This window comes from Watersipora subatra, chromosome 1 (assembly GCF_963576615.1).
Source record: "Watersipora subatra chromosome 1, tzWatSuba1.1, whole genome shotgun sequence".
NCBI classification, from domain to species: Eukaryota; Metazoa; Bryozoa; class Gymnolaemata; order Cheilostomatida; family Watersiporidae; genus Watersipora; species Watersipora subatra.
The window spans coordinates 4215110-4236529 of NC_088708.1; the positions used below are offsets into that span (position 1 = coordinate 4215110).

The 21420-nt window shown below is 39.4% G+C and overlaps 2 protein-coding genes across 4 annotated transcripts; one reads left to right on the top strand and one right to left on the bottom strand.

The window, feature by feature from the left end:
* Window positions 1-49: 49 nt before the first annotated feature.
* On the top strand, window positions 50-20897 carry LOC137404733 (uncharacterized). 3 transcript variants are annotated; one of them, XR_010979742.1, is made up of 6 exons: window positions 50-864; window positions 1058-1241; window positions 1351-1522; window positions 1787-1805; window positions 3146-3283; window positions 3465-4614. XR_010979742.1 is itself a non-coding variant. In XM_068090967.1 (5 exons), the coding sequence occupies exons 1-5, from the start codon at window positions 586-588 to the stop codon at window positions 20862-20864; spliced, it is 819 nt and encodes a 272-aa protein (XP_067947068.1). In that variant the 5' UTR covers window positions 50-585; the 3' UTR covers window positions 20865-20897. The 3 variants fall into 3 exon arrangements, 2 of the variants coding, with proteins under 2 accessions (XP_067947068.1, XP_067947073.1); XM_068090967.1 differs by lacking the exons at window positions 1787-1805; window positions 3465-4614 and adding an exon at window positions 20819-20897; XM_068090972.1 differs by lacking the exon at window positions 1787-1805.
* On the bottom strand, window positions 16069-20068 carry LOC137410590 (uncharacterized). The gene is made up of 2 exons (XM_068096034.1): window positions 19197-20068; window positions 16069-18097 (listed from the first exon to the last, which is right to left on the bottom strand). The coding sequence occupies exons 1-2, from the start codon at window positions 20066-20068 to the stop codon at window positions 16069-16071; spliced, it is 2901 nt and encodes a 966-aa protein (XP_067952135.1).
* Window positions 20898-21420: the final 523 nt, after the last annotated feature.

A 21420-nucleotide genomic window follows, 5' to 3' on the forward strand; every position in this document is an offset into this window, starting at 1 on the left:
GATACGCTAACATAGTTACACTAAAATGAAATAGAATCTTCTTTAGCTCTCAGAATGGTAGCAAAGTAGACAATTGTTTCAATGTGCATTTTATTTGGTTAGAACATAATCACAAATATTCAATAACATATGTAATACCACGTTACATACATGTAAGTGCAATCATATTGCAACGTATGTAAGATAACTTTCATACACACTGTATAAACGAATACAGAATAATTAATGATGTATTTTTGAGAAGATTTTTTTCCCATTTCGTGAGCATGTTACTATTTCGTCTTAACACGACAAAACTACGATAAACAACTATGTGAATACGTTATGCTAGTTTGATGAAAGAGCTCATATTTTTGATTAAAGATTTGCCTAAAACGATGTTTATGCTTTATTTTGTTACAAAAAATAAAAAGATTACAGACTCAATTTCTAACCGACTAAACATTGGCACTTGCTTAAAACCTCGTCGCTTAGTGCCGACAAAACATTTGTATTTCCGGATTAAGCTCCACCTCTACAAAACGACCCAGAAACTGACCAGGTGTTGAGCCACTGCAATTATACCTGACCAAGATAATCAGCATTATGATTTGTTGCTGCCACTTTCAAAGCACTAGTCAAAGAAATCTACCCAAACAACTGAGTCAGCAATGCTATAATAAGTTGCTGAAGTATGCCAAAGACTGGGTAGTTACTAATAAAGATCCAGAAAGAACTTTGTGCAAGGAATTTATACATTCTTATACTTATGATGATGTTGTTGATACGGCCACTGGTAACAAAGCTGAGCTGCCTTTAATTCACCAAACCTGTTATGTAAGGGTAACCAGCTTAGCAAAGCTCAAATCAGCACAACAGTCAAATGTAAGTAATCCTATAATTCTGAACTAACCTGCAGTACCTAATGATGTTTTAAAAATTTTAAATTGCATTTATTAAATTAAAATTACAAATTTTGAGCTAGGCTTTCACTGTTGTCTAGACAACTCTGAATGATGAATGAAATATATGAATGCCTGCATCTGGTTAAATTGTATTGGTAAATGTTTCTTTCAAGATTGTAACTCATGAGAATGAAGATCCTGAGCCAACTATTAAACAACTTCGCTCCTCATCTTCAATAAGAGCTCAAACTATACTACCCAAACTATGTGTTATTTGTGGAAAAAAGGAGCGGTGGACTAAGAAAGCTGGTATGCGCATCAGAGATGGTCTACTAAGGGCAGAGACCAAAAATGCGGGTAAGTTAGGTAACCTTGGCATTATGTTTATCACAACCGTGGTCTACCTAAAGACTAATTAATCTAGCATTTGTGATGTTTGTTGAATTGTTATATTTGTTTTTACAAGGAAAATTAAAACAAGCTGCTGAGCTAAGAGCTGATCATAGCCTCCAGGTACATTTTCTCTCTGCTGACACCGTCGCTCAGGTGATGTGTTACCTCAGACAGTGTTACTACCAATACCCAGGGCTGAAATCATTGTATAACTCCCACACACAAGACACGGGCGCGTCATCCAGGTTGGTGTAATCACTGTTCATTGTTATTTGTGTGAATATGAACATTATTGCTGGATGTTCTGTACATAACTACTCCCATCGTCCAATATCAACCAAAACTAGAGTACAAACTAATATGACATGTCCACCATATACTTAGATTTTAGCAAGGCACCAAATGAAATATGAAAAGTGTGTAAATTGTGATTTACATCAGTACTTAATATGTAAAATTTAAATTATTTATAACATGCCATAGCTCAGCTATACTCTGTTTCTTTTCAGTGAATCTTTACTCAATCAGGTAAAAACCTAATACATGTAATACTGCACAATATGTAGATTGTGTGAAATGTGGCTATTTTTTTTGCAAAACAGTAGAGATGCACGATTCTAAATTCACCAGCCGATTCAGATACCGATCCGATATACCGGTTCTCATTGAAAAATAATCTGATTCAGATCTTTTGTGTTGCACAGATAGTTGTTCATTTTATTATGCATATACAAACATAATGCAGAGAAAATATAATATTAATGTATTTATTTGTTTGTATTTATGGAAAAAATATACATGTATATACATATTCCCATGCTGCCATACTGTGCATGTAGTAACAAAACAGTCCATGTTTCTTGTAATTTGTAAATAAAGGTAATTACTGTTAGTGGTACAGTTCTCTCTGTGATAACAAAGTCTCTCTTCTATTGCTGGATAAACTGCTGCTACTGTACAAGTTTAGAGCAAATCAGCGTTTGTCTTAATCACCGTTAGTGATTCAATTCTCTCAGTAAGAAGTATCTTCTATCACTATCAATGTATAACTCGTATTGAAGAGCGATGCCACAGATGATGAAGGACAGGCTAAATACCGATATGCCACTGGGGTTACAGTTTTTTGTATGGTACAAACAATACATTGTATCATCAGGATCAAGATAACTTTATGCACCGACTGTTTAAATTACTTTCGTAATGCTAGTAAATAGAAATATTACACTGCGTTTTTGTCTCCATATTAATTATCTTGCTCGGGATTGGCTGCAATAAATCTTATCGGTGTAATTGGGAAATACCACACTTTGTGATTACGTCCTGACTAAAGCAAAAAGGTTCCTTAGCTGTGTTGATCAGGCTGTAGACATGAAATAAATTGTATGACAGGCCTAAAATTCATTAGGTAAAAGTAAGGAGCTTGCAGCTGATGATTTTTTTATTAGTGTAGCAGGCTAAACTACGATTTTCTGCAAAATAGTTGATCTGTAAAAAGTATTGGAAGTTTCTGATAGTTTCAGAAAAAATCGGCCGATACCGATTCAGATACTTAACACCCATATCGGCACTGATTCCAATTCTGATAGCGAAATCGGGGCAACTCTACAAAACAGGATGCATAATCTAACACCTAATACACTTTCATCCTGTCTGTGTATGTGAAATTGGAAAAACTTCTTAACATGGCCTATGCTGGACTGGTGTCCTTCTAAACAATAAAAAAATTGATGACTGTTTCCTTGGTGAGGGAGCAACTTTTTATGAATTACAGTACATGCTATCTGAACATAATGGTACTGTACATGGGAATCTATTGCGACAAACAGTACCATATGCATTTGTAATAATGTTTTACTTATTTTTTTTAGTAACCTGGAGACACGATTCAGCCCTATCTTTTGCCGGGAAGTGATCACTTATCGATTAGTCACCATGAAGCAGATCTTATCAATGACTCAGTTAAGAGAGCTACACAATAAGTATGATGATGCCCCTGATATCGAGAGGTATGCATGATCAGTACATAGCGCCAGTAATGGATTGTTCATTAGTTTATTTGGAAAGATGTTCCCTTTTTGAAAAAACCAAACATGATTTGACTTGCAGCCAAGAATATCTTAAACTGCTCAAAGAACTGTTGGTCTGCCAATAATAGTTTACAAGCTGATCATCATACTTTTTGTCTAGGTGCTCTGCAAAGATGGCATCTCACACAGAGTGAGGAAGTACTCAAAGATGCTTTTTGCTCATGTAAGGCTAGTAAATGTCAGTCTGGACAATGTGGCTGCTATAAGCAGAACCTGAAATGCACCGAGTTCTGTCGGTGTTGTCACTGTGAGAATAAAGCTGGAGGAGATGACAACGACAAAGGAGAAATCCAAGAGGACGACGACTTTGATGGCTAATTTCAGTTCTGGTGTAGTTGAATTCATTATTTTCTTCATTTGTTCCAATATAATCTAGTTTTAACTTTTCTATAGACCAGTAGATAATCAAACAAATCAACTACCAATGTTTTTAACTTTTTTGATAATTCGCAAGGCGTATGCCAGCAAGGGGCATTTCTATCTACCCCTGTGATTTTTCACAATCAAAATGTTTAGTTATACTTTCATTTAAAAGATATGAGTGTTCAGTCAATAAATTTATGAAAACTTAATGCTCAGTTTGATTTTAAATGATTCCCATATGTAATGAAGTGGGTTTGTTCATATTTTTTATACACCCCTGTTTTACCCGGCTATCGTGCCAGTTTGAAGCGAGTTACTACCCAGATTTGAAAAATTTAGTTTTTTTTGACCCAGAAACCAGGTAAATTGTGTATATCCATGTAACTGGAGCGGAACTCAATTTTTAGGCCACTTTTTAGATAGTGGCTTACTGACTACAATAGTAATCTAATAAATTCGTTGAATAACCTCTGCACTCATCTTCCTCTACAATCTTTTAAAACAAAACTCAAACTACACCTACTATCCTCTGACTAATAATACCATTCACCATCTAGCCTTACCTATTTTAGCATTTTTATATCATACTGTTGTTTTCATAACTATAAATTTATAGATATGCATAACTATTTTCACAGAGCTTTTATTTGTCCACTCTTTGTATAAACAATACTCATAACAATACTCAAGCTTGTTTTTTACATATTTTATGCTTTCAGTTCCAATATTATTATATTAGTTAAACTATTCATTAGTTTTTTAGTTAGACTTTAGTTTTTTTTGTATTTGTTTTTTTTGTACACTGCTTTTTAGTTAGTTTACTTGCTGTGGTACCTTGTGGAAAATGTGTTGCGAAATATGACTATTGATTATCACAATAAAGATTGCTCATATATATAAGTACACCCTCATGTTTCTTTATTTCTTGATGACACATCACATAGAGTTGAGCTATAGAAATGTAAACACGTTGTATGAGAACATAGCACTTGTAGCATATGTTACATACATGTATTAGTTTTCAAATTGAAGATAAATATGTGTTATTAAGGTTATTAAGCTTGCCTCTTTCAGAATTATTAATATATATAGCACAACATACAATATCGTAATATCATCTGGTTTACAACAAGTCAAGTCGCTTGTCATCAATTATGCATCTTAATCTAGGAGCTGATAACTTCAATAACAGTGACATTGATGATAAGTCTCAATAAGTTTAATTATTATTACCAATTACCATACATTACTAAATATCGCAAAATCTTTAGTGGTCTTTTAGGCAATCATCATAACAATAACGAATGTTTTCAATACACTGATTACATAATGTCTGTAAAAATCACTTGCCAATTATATATATACTAGAAATTCCACTGTCATACAGCCCACGACCAAAGTAATAATGGAAAAAAGAAAGGGTACTGTTGGTTGATGAAAAAGTAGTTCTCAGCAGGAATTGACAGAGTATAATGTAAATGAAACTTGTTTGAGATGATATAAAATAAATGTGAGGGAGCACAACTCTAAACACTAACAATTTATTTTGGAGGTAAAGTTGGGTTGAAACCAGGTATACGAGTAATTATTTGGTAAATTGTTGATATTACAATATCTGTTATAAGTATACAGTATGTGTTAAAGGTCGCGCAGTCTAGTCTCCTCTCTTTTACGTTGTAAGATTTGGTCATTGATAGCTAATCGAGTGATGCGCTCCCTAGCAAAGTTGTTAACAAGTAAGTCATTGATTTATTAAACTCGAGAGGGAGCAACAAACAATATTCCAGCGGTCATTTCGTGGTGGCCTATATCAATGACAGCTTTAGCCATGGTAAGACCTTGACTCTTGTGTATTGTCAAACCCCATGCTAGATCGAGAGGAATGCCTGTATGGCTTAGAGTGGCATGGCCAGCAGTCCAAGTACGTTTGATAGGTATAACTGGAAAACTTTTGGGGTGTTCAGGAAGAAATGTTGGACCAGTATAATCTGGAAATATGCAGACAACGAAAGCAGGTAATGCAGGTGGGCCTTGATTCGCACAGTATATGATACGCAAGACAGTACCAATTGAACCCTTGACTAATCCCTTCTCAACCCAAAGATTTGCTCTAAGCATAACTCGCGAACCGACTGATAGAAATACAGTGCATTGAAGACTGCATGCAAGATTAGAAGATGCCAACTGAGCATTGCGGCCAACGTGTTTTGAGTTAATCTGTGCAATGGGATTGCCAAGTAGTAAAAGTCTGTTTGAGTTGTAGTCGCGGACCAATTCACATGTTGGAAATAGACGAGTAGCAGTATCAAAGACGGGTTCATGATCAGCAATGCCAGGAAATCGGTGCGACAAGAGTTCATAGTCTTGCTCGGTCGACTCTCCATCACGGAGTCACGGAAGATTAGATCATTTGCTTGACGCATACATTAGGCTAAGAAGAACGCAGTATCAAAGGTTTGGTAAGCTGAGTGGCCATGCAAACAAACAGTACTCCTGACGTTGGGCTGAAACATTCTGGCATCTAAAACAGGCGGTAGTTGACCAAAATCGTCAAACATGATTATGGAGCAGCCATCAAAAAACTGGTCAGATTTTTCAGGGAAGGCTTGTCGCAAACGTTTATCAATTGCATTTATCAGGCGGCAGCCAATCATTGAAAGTTTGTCAATTATGATGTATTTAATTTGCAGACACTTAGCTTGAAGAATTTGCAAAGCAGGGCCATTTAGCTGCCGAGTGTCAGTAGGTTTAGCAAAGTGTAGGAAAGAATGAATGATCAAACCAGAGATGTTCAATGCCACAACACCAGTAGGAGCCAAAGGTTTGCAACGTTGACCGAGTAGTTGATGCAATGCTTGAATTAGGAAGCTTTTACCTGTTCCAGCAAAACCAAGAACAAGTGCTCTGAAGGGAGGAGGATTGGGAAGTTGGGAATGGTTCTCTATGCAGTCATAGACTTGCCTTTGCTCATCGTTTAGTTGGGCAATATCAACAAGGGAGGTGGGTTTCAATATTTCAATGGGAGGTGGGTTGTAATTGTTTTGAGCATCAATTAGAAAAGTCGCGTGTAGGAAAAAGAGCGTGTGGGACAAGGTGTAGAAGATCTTGGCTATCGGCAACCTAGTCAAAATCCGGATTAGCTTGTAAAACAGGTTGAGCAAAAGACAAGTCGTCTTCTTGGTCAAGTAGGCCCATCCAGGGCTCACGTTCATGGGGAGGATTTTCAGGAATGTTTTCTGCATCTTGAGCCAGTTGGGCCGCCGCTTGTTTCACTGCATTTTCAAGTGGTTGATCTTGGTCAACGAGTAGAGGGTTTTCATGAATGAATTGTGTGTAAGCATCGACTGGGTTCTCAAAGCCTGCGAGCAATTGGTTCCACTGGCTGAAAGGTTTATGTAGAACTAAAAACTGCATGCAGTACTTGGCAAATGTGTCACTTACTGGATCTGAGCTGTATTTGGGGAAGATTTGCATGATGACATCACCACCGCTATGGGCATGAGCTGTAAGGAAGTTTGCATTACGGTGTTGGATAAGTCTGAATGATTTTGTGAATGCAAAGAAAGACATGGCGTGGAAGGCAGGACGGGCCATGTATTTTCGCATATCAGAGTTTCCTTGACCAGGTAAGTTGTCCTGTATTGTTTGACCATCAACTTTAAGAGTGACAAAGCTGCGTGAGGAGTGATACAGAGGTAAGCTAGCAACGACATGAACTGCTTTTTGTGCGCAAACATCTTTAGCAATAGCGTTGAGGTGTAAAGCAGTTGCAGTGCATTGTATGTTGGTTTCAGGCGGAAGCTGTTGTGTGATAGTTTGATGATAAACCTGTGTGTAGTCAGTACTTGCGGTTTCAGCTTTTGAATTATATTTGGCAATGTATTTGGCTGCATCGGTTACCATGTCAAAAGTCAATGAAATGTCATGATTTGCAGTCCATGTAACCATGCATCTGCGATTATAGTTGTTCAAGAGAGGGTCATTAGTAGCAGATTTTATAGCCATAGATGTTCTATGACCTTGTTCATCTAGAACAAAATCAACAGATGTTTGTGCTTGGAGTTCTTTTGGAAAGCCAAATCGGCACTTTTGAGTGCCATCTGGCTGTGTTCGCAAGCAGTACCCCGGATTGCAACGTGTATGTTTTTGACAAATGTTGACGAGGTCTTTCAAGTAGTTTTCTAAGTTATCTACATCTTGACCCTATACTGAGCATGGGTGGTTTTGAACATCTCAATAAAAGTTAGCTGGATTTTGGTTATGTTCACTGGCAGGGTTCCAAGTGCATACATATATATCCCAATAGGATATTAGTTGATGTTGTGTATAAGTTTGTGTGTTTGGAGCATTTTGTAACCTAACTAGGCCATGTACATGCAAGCTGCATCAATGTTGCCATTCAAATCTGTACCAGTAGTCATCAAATAGAAAGTAAGGTGTAAGGAAATGTTTGAAGAACGTGTCAAATCTAACACCTAGGTATGAGTCAACAGTAAGAGGTGAGTGCGCAATTGCTTGAGCAATGGTTTTGTTGTCAGTGTCAAAGAAATGTGCTAGATCGGGCCACTGCATGTCAGCAACTGAAAATGTGAAAAAAACAGTAGCATTTCCGATTTGTTTGTTCATTGCCAGAAGTTCATTGCGTCGGCTATACCAGTATTGAGCAGTACCCCTGATTTGGGAACCGAACCTAAAAATTTTGTTGCTCAAGTTTTGTTGATTTTCATTGACAAGTTGGCAAATATCAGCAACAGACATTTCATGTTTATTTGGGTTATTCTGTACGAAGACTTGACCTACTTGAATAGATTGCCAGCGGAGTGTACTATTATAAGCAAGGAAAACAAATCTAGGACCAGCTTGAAATCGACCATCTTTGTAGTAAAGAAGATGTTTGAAGTAGTCACGCGCGGAAACAGGTTTAGCACGGGGTGCACGTAAATCCGCGACACCTGTCGGGAACAAAACAGGAAATTCTCTTGCTATGTAGCCAACAGTGTTGAACTCGTTGATAGGTTCACCTTGTCTTGCAGGCCAGTCAATTACATCATTGTTATCAATTGCAGCCTGAATTGCTTGATGTTCATTTGGTGCGGGCCTTTGTGCAGGTGCAAATGTATTTGGAATGACATGGTCATTTGAAATATTTGGGTGACGTTGCAAGTATGGTTCATTGTTGTTGGCTTCATTTGGGTTGTTGGCGCCATTATCTGGAATAGGTGCTGGAGGTAGGTCAGCATCTAACTCTTGTACTATAGGTATGATGGTCAGGGAATTCCACAATGTCATCAAGTGGCAAAGCATCTACTTTTTCCTGGATAATGTTTATGCTACGATAAAATTCATTGTTAGCTTTAAGCCAAATGAGCTCGGCTGTTATGGCTATTGAGCTATAAGGGATTATGACAATTATGAGATGATAGTTTATGGCTATAGTAATCCGTTTGTTTATAACAATTCTGTTTACATCTGAAGCAAGATAGCCATATAGCGCTCTATTGTATTTTTACCATATACTAAGCTAATATTTATAAAGCTACTTTTGGTTCCATATAAATACCTACAACATTTTCAGTTCAAGTTGTGTGTTTCCGTCAGTGAATAAACTACATTACAATCTACACTACTTCAGGCTTCAATTCTTCACAAGAATACAACAGGTTAAATTGGCGACAAAGATGGGATCTTCTTGAGTGGACATTGATACCAAGAGAGTTCTCAAAGTATATATCAGCTACGTATACAGTCAGAGAGCTACCTACAGCAAAAGACTCACATTATTCCCCTGAGGAAACACACCACCCTCTACCTACAACACTGACACTGCAGTTTGTGAGTTAATACATTTGTATTTCTAAACTTAACAGTTGTTAAAATGAGCGAAGTAGCAGAACTAGTTGCAATGCTTAAGGAATAACAATTTGAAAATAAAAAGTTAATGCAAATGTTGGTAGAGGGCGCATTTAAAGAACCGAAAACACACCATGCAGTTTCTATACCTAATTTTCCTGCCTTTGATTCAAAATCTGAGTTGTGGACAGATTACTGGGCTAGATTCAATACTTTTGCAGCGGCTCACACTATAGCAGAGGATCGACAGTCTAAAATATTTCTCACGTCACAGTCAGCAATAGCATACAAGATTCTAACCAATCTTTTGGCTCAGATGACCCCACCAAAAGACATCAACCAGCTGACCATGGCAGAAATGACTGGCTTTATGAAACAGTACGATCCGAAGAAATTCATCCAAGAAAAGTTTCGGAGTGAAATGCGGCGCAAACCAGGAGAGACCATTTAAGATCTGGCTGCATGTATTTGTCAGGATGCCACCACGTGACTTCGCCTCCATCACCAACCCAGTTGATGAAGCTATGCGGACCAAGTTCATTTGCTCTGTAAGCAATGAAGCGGTTCTGAAAGCCCTGTTCAAAGTTAAAGTCGATGAGCTGTTTTTCACCCGAGCAGTAGAATTAGCTACAGAGACTGAGGACGCCGCTAAAGTAGCTAAGGAGACTGCACATGGATCCAAGGCTACAGGTGTTAACAAAGTTCAGTCTGAGAAGAAACCAGCATTCAACAGGCTTAGCAGTTCTTCATCCAGCGCCAGCCAGGGAAACCGACCACCTACAAACTGTTATCGATGTGGAAAGAACCACTTGGCTCACACCTGTGTGTACAAGAATTCCAAATGCAATTTTTGTAAAAAGCTTGGTCACATTGAACCTGCCTGCCGAACCAAGAAGAAGAATGCAACTTTAACTCAACCTGCCAAGATAATCAAATCTATAACTGAAATCAAGACGGTAAAAAGAATTGCATCTCTACCCCAACTACAGCAACAGTTGAAGATTAAAGATACGGAATTCACTATGGAGCTGGATACCGGAGCTTGTGAAAACTTCATCACAACAGACGTTTGGAAGAAGCTTGATAAACCAACTCTGAAGCCTACCGAAGCACAATATGAATCGGCATCAAAGCATTCTCCAACCTGACCGATCTTTGCAGCAAGCCTGTGAGCAACTCTGCCAGGAGTTTCCAAACCTTTTTCAACCAGAGCTTGGATGTCTCAAGGACTTCGAATTGGAAGTCAGATTCCAACCTGACGCTAAACCTGTTTTCTGCAAAGCCCAACCAGTCCCATTCGCCATGCAATCGGATCTAGTCCAGGCATATGAAGCAGGAATCAAACGAGGGATTTGGAAACCGGTGCAGTTCAACAATTATGGAACGCCAGTTGTGCCTATCAGGAAAGCTTTTCTGCCAGGTCAACAAAAAAGAAAGCTGTGAGTATGTGGGGACTACTCAGTTTCTATTAACAGCCAACTAGAAACACATCGTCAACCCACGCCACTCCCAGGAGACTTGATGCAGAAGCTAAAAGGTGGTTACGGATTCACAAAGATAGATTTGGCTGATGCATACAACCAAATTGCACTAGCTCCTGAGAGCCAAAGACTCCTGGCGTTGAATACGCACAAGAGTTCTTCTACAGCAGAGATTTCCTTTTGGAATAAGTTCGGCACCAGGCTATTTCCAAGAAATCCTGGAGCAGCTCACTAGTGACTTAAAAGGTGTTGCAGTGTATCTGGACGATATTCTAGTCAGCGGATCTACGGCGGAGGAGCATTTAAGCAACCTAAGAAAACTAATGCAACGCTTAGATGTGAAAGGCCTATGCTGTCGAAGGGAGAAGTGTGAATTTGCAAAACCTGCAGTCAACTACCTCGGACATCTACTTTCTCACCGAGGCATAGCCAAGGGTGAAAAGGCAGATGCAGTCAAAGCCATGCCCAAACCCACAGATATCTCATCGCTTAGCTCATTTCTTGGATCCGTGGTGTTCTACAGCAAATTTCTTCCGAATTTGTCAACAGTTGCAGAACCACTCCATTGACTCACTCGAAAAAATGTGCTTTGGATATGGGGATCTGAAGAAGAAGCCAGTTTTCAACCACTCAAAGAGATGCTATGCTCAGAGACTGTACTAGCTCATTTTGATCCATAACTAGAAATTGGAATTTCCTGCGATGCTTCATCAGTAGGAGTGGGTGCTGTTCTTTTCTATCGATACTCGAATGGTTCAGAGCGACCAGTTTTCAATATCAAATACGCTGAAAAGCACACAGAAAAAGTACAACAGATACAGAAAGAAGCACTTGCTATCGTTTTTGCACTCAAAAAGTTTCACCAGTATCTATATGGCAGACGTTTCATATTAGTCAATGATCATCGACCATTGTCAGCATTGTTTGGGCCGACTAAAGAAACGCCAGCATTAGCGGCCAACAGATTAGCTCGATGGGCTCTACAGCTTAGTCAATACAAATACACCATCGAATACAGGAAGACCAACAAACACGGCAATGCAGATGCGCTTAGTCGTCTCCATGTCAGACCTGATAGCCATTTTGATGAGAAGGAAGATGGTGAAGATATGGACACAGTCTGCACGATATGCACCATTGGTCAGCAACCAAAACCGACAGATCCAGGAGTGCTACATAAAGAGACTTTGAAAGATCCTATTCTGTCTACTATCATTCGCTACACCAGAGAGGGATAGCCTAAAGCAATCGAAGAAACAAACACCGAAGCGGAAGACCAAGTTCACCACGCGGATTACAAGGTACCATGCTTCAAGAAGATTGCTGGATCACTCTCCATTTTCGATGGTTGTCTATTATACGGATCGAGAGTTGTCATACCTCTCACCCTTCAACCACAAGTTCTACAGATACTTCATCTAGGAAATTTTGGCATGCAAGGCATGAAGCAGCTTGCACGATCTGCTGTGTATTGGCCGAGAATTGAGGCTGACATCATGGAAGCATGTAAGCAATGCACCTCCTGCGTCGAACATCAGAACCAACCAGCTAAGCCTCCTAACCATCCGTGGATGCTACCAGAAAAACCATGGAGTCGTATACATATCGACCCCGCAATCAACTTTCTGGGATCAAACTGGCTGGTAGTGGTGGATGCTTATTCTAAATATCCATGCATTCACCCAACCACATTAACATCCACTAAGATAACCACAGAGCTACTGGAACAAGACTTTGCACATTTTGGCTATCCTCACACTATAGTGTCGGACAATGCCACCGCCTTTAAGTCAGAAAAGTTTCAGAGTTGGTGCAGAGACCGTGGAATAGTCCACCTAACCGGAGCACCTTACCACCCCGCGACAAACGGAGCGGCAGAACGGCTGGTGCAGTCATTCAAACAAGCTCTGAAGAAATCGGAGTTACCACCCAAGCTCGCACTAACAGAATTCCTCATGCATTACCGGCGTACGCCACTGACAGGAGGATATTCACCGAGTGAGCTACTGAATGGACGGCAAATACGCTGCAAAATCGATGTTCTTCTGCCCTCATCGGCACATCAGGCCCAAGGACGACAAAGCAAAGAAACTGACAAGAACAAGGAGGCTGAACCTAAAACTACTATTGCAAAGATCTACCTACACCTACACAATTGACAGCCCTTGCTATGCTCTCTATTGCGGGCCTCGACGGGATAAAGAACCTTAATGAGTTCCAGCCATTGTCACCAAAGTGTTCGGAGCCCGAAGTGTGAATGTCATGGTGATTCCCCGAGGACCAACATGGAGGCGACACATTGAGCAGCTGCTACCCCGCTATGGAGTAGAGGAAGATTCGGAGCCAGCAGACGGGGAAAAGCAACAAGATGGTACTGGGGCTGAGCCAATGTATCACCAAGCCATTCAGAGGTTACCAATAGCCGTCAACCATGGAAAGACCCCAGGATACCAACAGGAGAAGAATAGGGACCAGAAAAACCCCCGACGATCTAAAAGACTAGCAGAACGCCAGACTACATAGATGTACCAATGGCTAGGAAGGAGGTGTTATGGCTATTGAGCTATAAGGGATTGTGACAATTATGAGATAATAGTTTATGGCTATAGTAATCCTTCTGCTTATAACAATTCTGTTTACATCTGAAGCAAGATAGCCATATAGCGCTCTGTTGTATTTTTACCATATACTAAGCTAATATTTATAAAGCTACTTTTGGTTTCATATAAATACCCACAACATTTTCAGTTCACGTTGTGTGTTTCCGTCAGTGAATAAACTACGCTACAATCTACACTACTTCAGGCTTCAATTCTTTACAAGAATACAACCGCGGCAAGAACTCTTTGACGACGAACTGTAAAGAGATTGGCTGGCAAGGCAGTTTGGTCAACGCGTCGACGAAGAACAATGATGTCAATTTGTTGTAGTTTGCGAGGTAAATTTATAACAAAGTCATTTACGTTCTGAGGGAAATTGATGACATGACCTTTGAACCCAAATTGGCCACCACGCGGAAGACGGAATGTAGACATTGTAGGATTAACCTGAGCAATGAGTAACTGTTCTAGAAGTGTAAGAGAAGATAACAATTCAACAGATGGACCTGGGTCCATATTGTTGGCTGCACTGAATTTAAGCGTCAGGTCTAACTTGTTGGCACGTATGACATAGTTGTATTTGAGCATTGTATGTAATAAAATGTTTTTCATTACATCCAATACATGTGAGCTGTGATATGTTGTTGTCAAGTCTGCCTAGAAAGTTGTTACACAGTTCTTGAAAATCTGGAAATCTAAAGATTGAAAATGATGAATGTGATGGAGGGGAGCAGCATTGGGTGGAGCAATATTGTTGTGTGCAATATTTTCACGGTCAACGATGTCCATAAAATCATGATCATCATCTGGAAACAAAGGGGCTGCCAAGTCCATGTCATTTACATCGCCTACAACATCTACTAAAGAATTCTCTGAATCAGATGAGTTGTTGTTATTATTTTGAGTAGCGTGTTGTTGAACATTAGCATTTGATGTTGATGGTTGCTGTGAGGACCTTCTATTTCTCCTCCTACGTAATAATTGGGAGACACGTGGACGGCCACGGCGACGACGTAATGTTCTGGGAGGTTGTATGTCCATGATAGTTGTCAAATAGTTTTGAAATGAAGTTCAAAAGGTCAATTATGCAAAACAAAAGGTTGTATAAAAGCAGACCTAATCTACTACTATCTCAAACTTTTTTACAACAATAAAATAAATATTAATTCAAGCTGTAGACCTAAACTACTGTACGTAATTTAAATAACAACAGCAATAATGAAATATGTTTATTATATCTCTGAAATGCAATATTGAAAGTAAAATATATTGTAATATACAGTTTGAAAGTTGGTTGTGTTGAATGTAGAACGGTTTTGACAGCGATATGTAACAGAAACAAATATTAATAAAACAAATATTTAACTATCTCAAACTTATGTTTTACAATGATAAAATAAAGATTAATTCAAGCTGTAGACCTAACTTCTGTACGTAATTTAACTAGCAACAACAATAAAGAAATATGTTTATTATATCTCTAAAATGTAATATTAAAAGTAAAACGGCAAGCTGCCGTGTGTCAAGGGAGAAATTTGTTAATATTTAAATTTTATATTTAATTAATTATTTAATATTTAATATATTATTTATTTTGATATTTAAGCGAAAAGTAATAATAATAATAATTTGATATTTAAATAAGAATGTTAAATTTAGAATTTTAGGAATAATAATGAAAAGTGTATTGTTTTTGTGTGTTTCTTCTGAGTGTAATAATATTATGGTTCTATGGTTCTATGTGTAATAGTTAGCCTCTGGACAGTGGACCTTGAGTTCAATTTCTCCCAAGACAAATTTTGACCGCAGACAAAGTGGCACTTCTGCCCCACAAAAATCAGACTGCTGATATAAGGCCAAATTGAAATAACAAATCAATCAATTGGAGATGGGCACTCCTAATAGTTCTCCTTGCAACTTGTTTTGACAATAACGCTATTGCATTGATGAGCCCAAGTATCAAGTTCACAACAAGTAGTATGAATATTGCAAGGCCTACTACTACTTGTAGGCAATTAATTGTAATAGACAGCAATAATGCACCAGTGGTTTGTTTTCAAGTGTCTGTATTATAATGTGGAGTTTCCTCAAGGTGGTTTTATTGTATGAATGTTGACAAGGATAATTCAAGACGACTGCTTAGCTAGGCTGCTTGATCACTACTGATGAGTCATAAAGATAACATCAGCTAGACCACCCATAACATTGCTTCAAGGTCACACATACTTAGTACACATATAACACGCTCCTTTTTGGGAGGACAGTAAAACAAAACTTAAAATGTCAGTGAATACAAAAGCATAAAAATAGAAAATGTTTATAATAGAGTTTGGAGCTGAGTTAACTAAAATGTATGTCGGTGGATGCAGCTTACTAAGCGAGGTTAATGTTACATGCTCAATTTTTAAAATTAGTTTTCTGGCTGGGGGTACCTCACTGGTGGTTTGGATATGCGCCCTGACCTAGTTGTGTGCGTTTGCGCAGATGGAAGTGACTGATAATTACTACTAGGCTGGTGGGTGGTGTGTGAAGACTGTGAGGTATCTGATGAGGTTAAAGGCTGTGTGGCCTCTGACCTTGTGTCATTGTGGTCTACACCTTGTGCCGGTCTATGTTCCACTGCCATAAAATTACGCATGGTTATATTCTCTAATTGCAAAGATTGCAGGGTTGTTGGGGCTTCCTTGTATGGCCTCAAGAATTTTATGTTCCTTCTAAAAACTCTACCCTTGCCGATATTCACATAAAAACTCCTGGGTGTCTCTGCTCTCCGAATGATCACACCATCTACCCAACGCCGATGGCCTAGTTGGCACCAAACTCTCATGCCCACACACATCTCAATAGGTCGCCTAGCTGGGCTTGTGTTGAACATATCTTGCGACTGGCGCTCTCTGAAAGCTTTCTCAATCAGGTTAATGTCTACTTTTTGAAGTTTGAGCTGTTGAGGCATGAACTGAAGATTGTTTCTTAGATTTCTTGACTGTAATAGAACTGAAGGCGATGGTAATTTACCCCCCAGTGGTGTAGATCGAAGGGAGGCTAAGACATCAAACAATGTTTGATTTGACTCATGGGCCTTTTTCAGGCTGCTTTTGATAGTTTGATTCATCCTTTCAGCAAGGCCGTTAGAACGAGAATAATACGGACTAGATGTGATATGCTGTATCTCAAGTTCTTTTAGAAACTGTTCAAATTCAAATGATGTAAAATACGAAGCATTATCAGAAACTAGGATCTCAGGTCTACCAAAGTCAAGGAACTGCCTACGCAGTATCTCGACAATGCTACTTGAGTTTGCATTCTTCAGCTCACAGCAGGTAGGCCATTTGGAATATCTGTCTACCGTGACTAGATACTCCTTGCCAGCTAAGTGAAAAACATCTATGCTTACTGATTGCATTGGATACTGCGGTATGTCATATGGTTCGCAAGCACATTGTGAATTTGCCCTCACATTCTCCTGGCATGTTGCACAACTCAACACCACATCCTGTATCTGCCCCTGATAACCTGGCCAGTACACGGAATTTTTGGCTTTCTCTATGCACTTACTAACCCCTAAATGTCCTATGTGAATGATATCTATTACCTGCTTGCGCATAGACACTGGGATAACTATTTGACTGTTTTTAAGTATCAGACCATCGTGTGTCGTCAAATCATATCTCGCTGCCCAAAATGGTTTCAGTGGTTCAATGCACATTCTCCTCTTAGCTGGCCAGCCATTTCGTATGTAGCTGCTAAGGATTTGTAGAGTGCTGTCTGATTGCACTGTGCTAAGGAGCCGGTCTTTGAAGGTTGGGTTTCTAAGGACACCGCTAGTGACTGAATGGATTTGTTCTGTATCTAGTGAGCTTAGAGCTTCTGCATCTTCACATAAATCTGCCAAAAAGGCACGCGATAGTGTGTCTGCAAGAACTAGAGCTTTACCTGGTTTATGCACAAGTGTGTAATCATATAATTGATTGCGTAGTCTCATTCTCAATAGCCTGGGACTGATATCATTAAGACCCTTATTCATGATTCCTATGAGTGGAAGATGATCCGTTTCTACCACTACATGTTGACCATATATATATTGATGGAATCTCCGTAAGCCAAACTGAACTGCTAGATATTCTTTTTCGATTTGAGCATACTTTTTTTGAGTGTCTGTCAGTGTGCAGCTAGCAAACTCAATTGGCTGCCCGTTATGCATTATCACTGCACCCATGCCAAACTGACTGGAGTCCACAGATAATACAATAGGCAGGTCTGGATCAAACATTCGCAATGCTGGAGTGGATGTCACCACAGCCTTCAGTTGTGCCAAGGACTCATCATGTGTGCCTGACCACGACCAAGTCGCATTTTTTTTTGTTAGTTCTCTCAGCGGGGTGGTTATGTCTGACAAATTAGGGCAAAACTTTGAGAGATAAGTTGCCATTCCAAGCAATCTACGAACATCTTCCACATTTTGTGGTTGAGGCATGTCAATGACTGCTTTGATCTTAGCTGGATCAGGCTTGATGACTCCATCCCCAATTATGTGACCTAGATATTTGATGTGCTTTTGTCTGAATGTACACTTTGACTCATTTAACCGGAGGTTCTTTTCTCGGCACCTCTCTAGCACTGATTTGAGGATTGCGTCATGTTCAGCCATTGTGGGTGCATGAATCAAGAGGTCATCGACATAGCACTCAACGCCTTTTATATCCTCAAATAGTTCAGAAACTGTGCGACAAAATATCTCTGGGCTTGAAGAAATACCATATGGCAACCTTAAAAACCTGTATCTACCGAAGGGAGTGGCAAATGTGGTGAGTAGGCTACTATCTTCGTCTAGCTCCAACTGTAAGAAGCCAGATGTAGCGTCTAACGTTGTGAATACCCGCGATTTAGATAGTTTAGCAAATATTTCTGATGCCGTGGGTAGTGCAAAATGTTCACGCCGTAAACATTTATTCAACTGAGTAGGATCTAGACAAATTCTAAGTGAGCCATTTGGTTTTAATACATTTACAATAGGGTGAACCCAATCTGTGGCCTGTTTCACTTTGGCTATAGTGCCCTGAGATTCCATTTTTTGAAGAGTGTCCTTCAACTTATTGCGCAATCTAAAGGGAACCCTTCTGGCACTTTGAATTACTGGTTTAGCATTTTCTTTCAGTTGCAGAGCATGTTTGCATGGGAGGCACCCCAAACCACTGAACACATCTGGGTAAGCTTTAGCAAGGTCATCGCTGACTGTATTTGAGACATTGACCAAACCCAATTCCATTGCACTTGGTAATCCTAACAAGGTCTTCTGACCTGCACTTGATGACACTATTACAAAATCTAGTGGTACAAAACGAGCGCTAACATCCACCAACAATGTTACTTTACCTAGTGGCCCCTAGTACATCTAGTTCATGGTTGCTAAATGAAACTAATGACTTGCCATACTTTTGTAGAGGTGTATGCACCGATAAAGAGTCAAATATCCCTTTAGGCATGACATTGCATGAAGCTTCAGTGTCAACTTTGAGATGTAGCGGCTTTTCATTGCACCTTGTGGTGATGCACCATTCTCTTCGGCTCTTGTCGTTGTTCACAGTAAAAGTTATGTCATTCTGTTCTCCACTGGTCTCTACTAGCTCATATGCAGCTTTGGCAGCAGACTTACGCTGTGATGCCATACAAGCTATGCTGAAATGATTCATCTTGTGGCAATTTCGGCACTCTTTGCCGTATGCAGGGCATGCTCCTTTAGGGTGACTCGACTTACAGTATTTACAGTTATTTACTCTGGCGCCGTTCTTATTCTTGTGAGCTAGATGGTTCGGTTGTTGTACTGTATTAATATTAGCATTCTCTTTGTCGATCTTCATATCTGTAAGATAATGTTTGGTGGCTTCCGCCCGACGACACAGCTGTATAATTTTGTTCAAATCCGGATTGCCATCTAAATTGAATATGTCCTCTCTGACTTCTGGTGAGTTAATGCCACATACAATTCTGTCTATCAGAGCACTATTTTGTTCATCAGCATGTATATTGCAAGTAGACAAGAGTCCGCGTAGTGCAGTTAAAAAATTGTCGAATGATTCACCTGGAAGCTGTGTTCTGTTATGAAACTTGTACCGTTCATAGATAATTTTCACTTGTGGTGTAAAGTGCCGGGTGAATGCCTCCTTAACCTTTTCAATATCCTTGCGGTCTTCTTCAGGAAGATTGAAAGTTCGGAATATCTCCTGACCCTGTGGTCCAAGTAGGGTTAACAGTATGGCTACTTGGATTTCTCCCCCTTTTGTTGACTTCTCTGTTGCTAGCATATAAAAGTTAAATTGTTCAAGCCATTCGTGCCAGCTTCTGCTAGTCTCACTGGGGTTGCCAGCATTAGATATAAAGCAACCTGGAGCTCGCAAACCACCCTCTGCCATTACTATCCAGAAGCGATAATCCACACTATATACTATAGACGTCCTGACACCATATTATAATGTGGAGTTTCCTCAAGGTGGTTTTATTGTATGAATGTTGACAAGGATAATTCAAGACGACTGCTTAGCTAGGCTGCTTGATCACTACTGATGAGTCATAAAGATAACATCAGCTAGACCACCCATAACATTGCTTCAAGGTCACACATACTTAGTACACATATAACAGTCTGTAACTCTATTTTCTTTAGAAGAACAAAAATAACAGTAATTCTGTCAATTCTAACTAGCCGAAGCAAAAATAACAATACGCTTGTATAATTAGCCCTATTAGTTATGGCCTTTCTAGGTGTAATAGTTACGTGTGTCTGCTAGGCGTGTAGTGACGAGGCGTGTAATGACGGCTCCTTCTGCTGGCAGGGGGCTGAACAAATTCTATTTTCTCAGGGCTTTGTAGTTTCCTGGCTCTTTGGGTTGATTGTATCTGCTGTATGTTTCCTCCTCAGTGGGTTGATCCTCTGCAGGCTGTCTGCTGCAGGCTCCTATGGCTTATATTAGCCTCTCTTTGCGCCCTCTTTTGCTGCTTGGCTTGCTGCCAAGTAACTGTCTCTGACTCGCTGCCAGATGCGCTCTGGCTCACTGCCAGCTACTGTCTCATTTGGCTTGCTGCCAGCTCTTCCTTATATACTTATTCTTGGATTAGTGTCAAATGTCACTGGATTCTTACATTTTCGTAATGTCTATTTCTAGTGTCTTCGATGTCAACCAGCGGTCCTTTCTGACATTTGATATCTGACACCTTGACAGTTGACATCTTATGGGATTCCATGATGATGTGATACGCGGTGAATTAAATTAATAATTTGTACAAGGCTTGTCTTCTATGTCAGCCAACATTCTGTTTTTCTGACACTTGATATCTGATGCCTCGACAGTTTTCTGACATTTGATAGCTGATGCCTTGACAGCTGACACCTTATGGGATTCCATGACGATGCGATACACTCGTGAATTAAACTAACTCAATAATTTTTACAAGATTGGCCATAACCTGAAAACCGTCAATAGCTGATTCATATAAAATGGATTTTGCTATAATATTCATTCTGCGACAGCTATAATAATTTATCTTACATAAAGAAAAAGAGATATTCATATTTCATGCTTTTCTATATTCATTACATCAATTCTATTTTTCAAAACATTAAAATTCATGCATAGTTATAATATGATTTTACAAAGTCATGCTATCTATAATAAATGATGTTATAAACTATATCTATAAAAGTGTTGTAAATATTTGATTTCATTTATGACTGGTCGACGGTTGATGTATGTATGTCCTTGCTTGT

Bases quoted from the DNA above. Each gene is read 5' to 3' on its own strand.
- LOC137410590 (XM_068096034.1), bottom strand. From the start codon at position 20,068: ATGGCAGAGGGTGGTTTGCGAGCTCCAGGTTGCTTTATATCTAATGCT. The intron at 18,098-19,196 runs GTGCAATGAAAA...AGATGTTCGTAG, and splicing joins GAATGGTGCATCACCACAAG to ATTGCTTGGAATGGCAACTT.
- LOC137404733 (XM_068090967.1), top strand. From the start codon at position 586: ATGATTTGTTGCTGCCACTTTCAAAGCACTAGTCAAAGAAATCTACCC. The intron at 865-1,057 runs GTAAGTAATCCT...GTTTCTTTCAAG, and splicing joins AATCAGCACAACAGTCAAAT to ATTGTAACTCATGAGAATGA. The intron at 1,242-1,350 runs GTAAGTTAGGTA...TGTTTTTACAAG, and splicing joins GGCAGAGACCAAAAATGCGG to GAAAATTAAAACAAGCTGCT.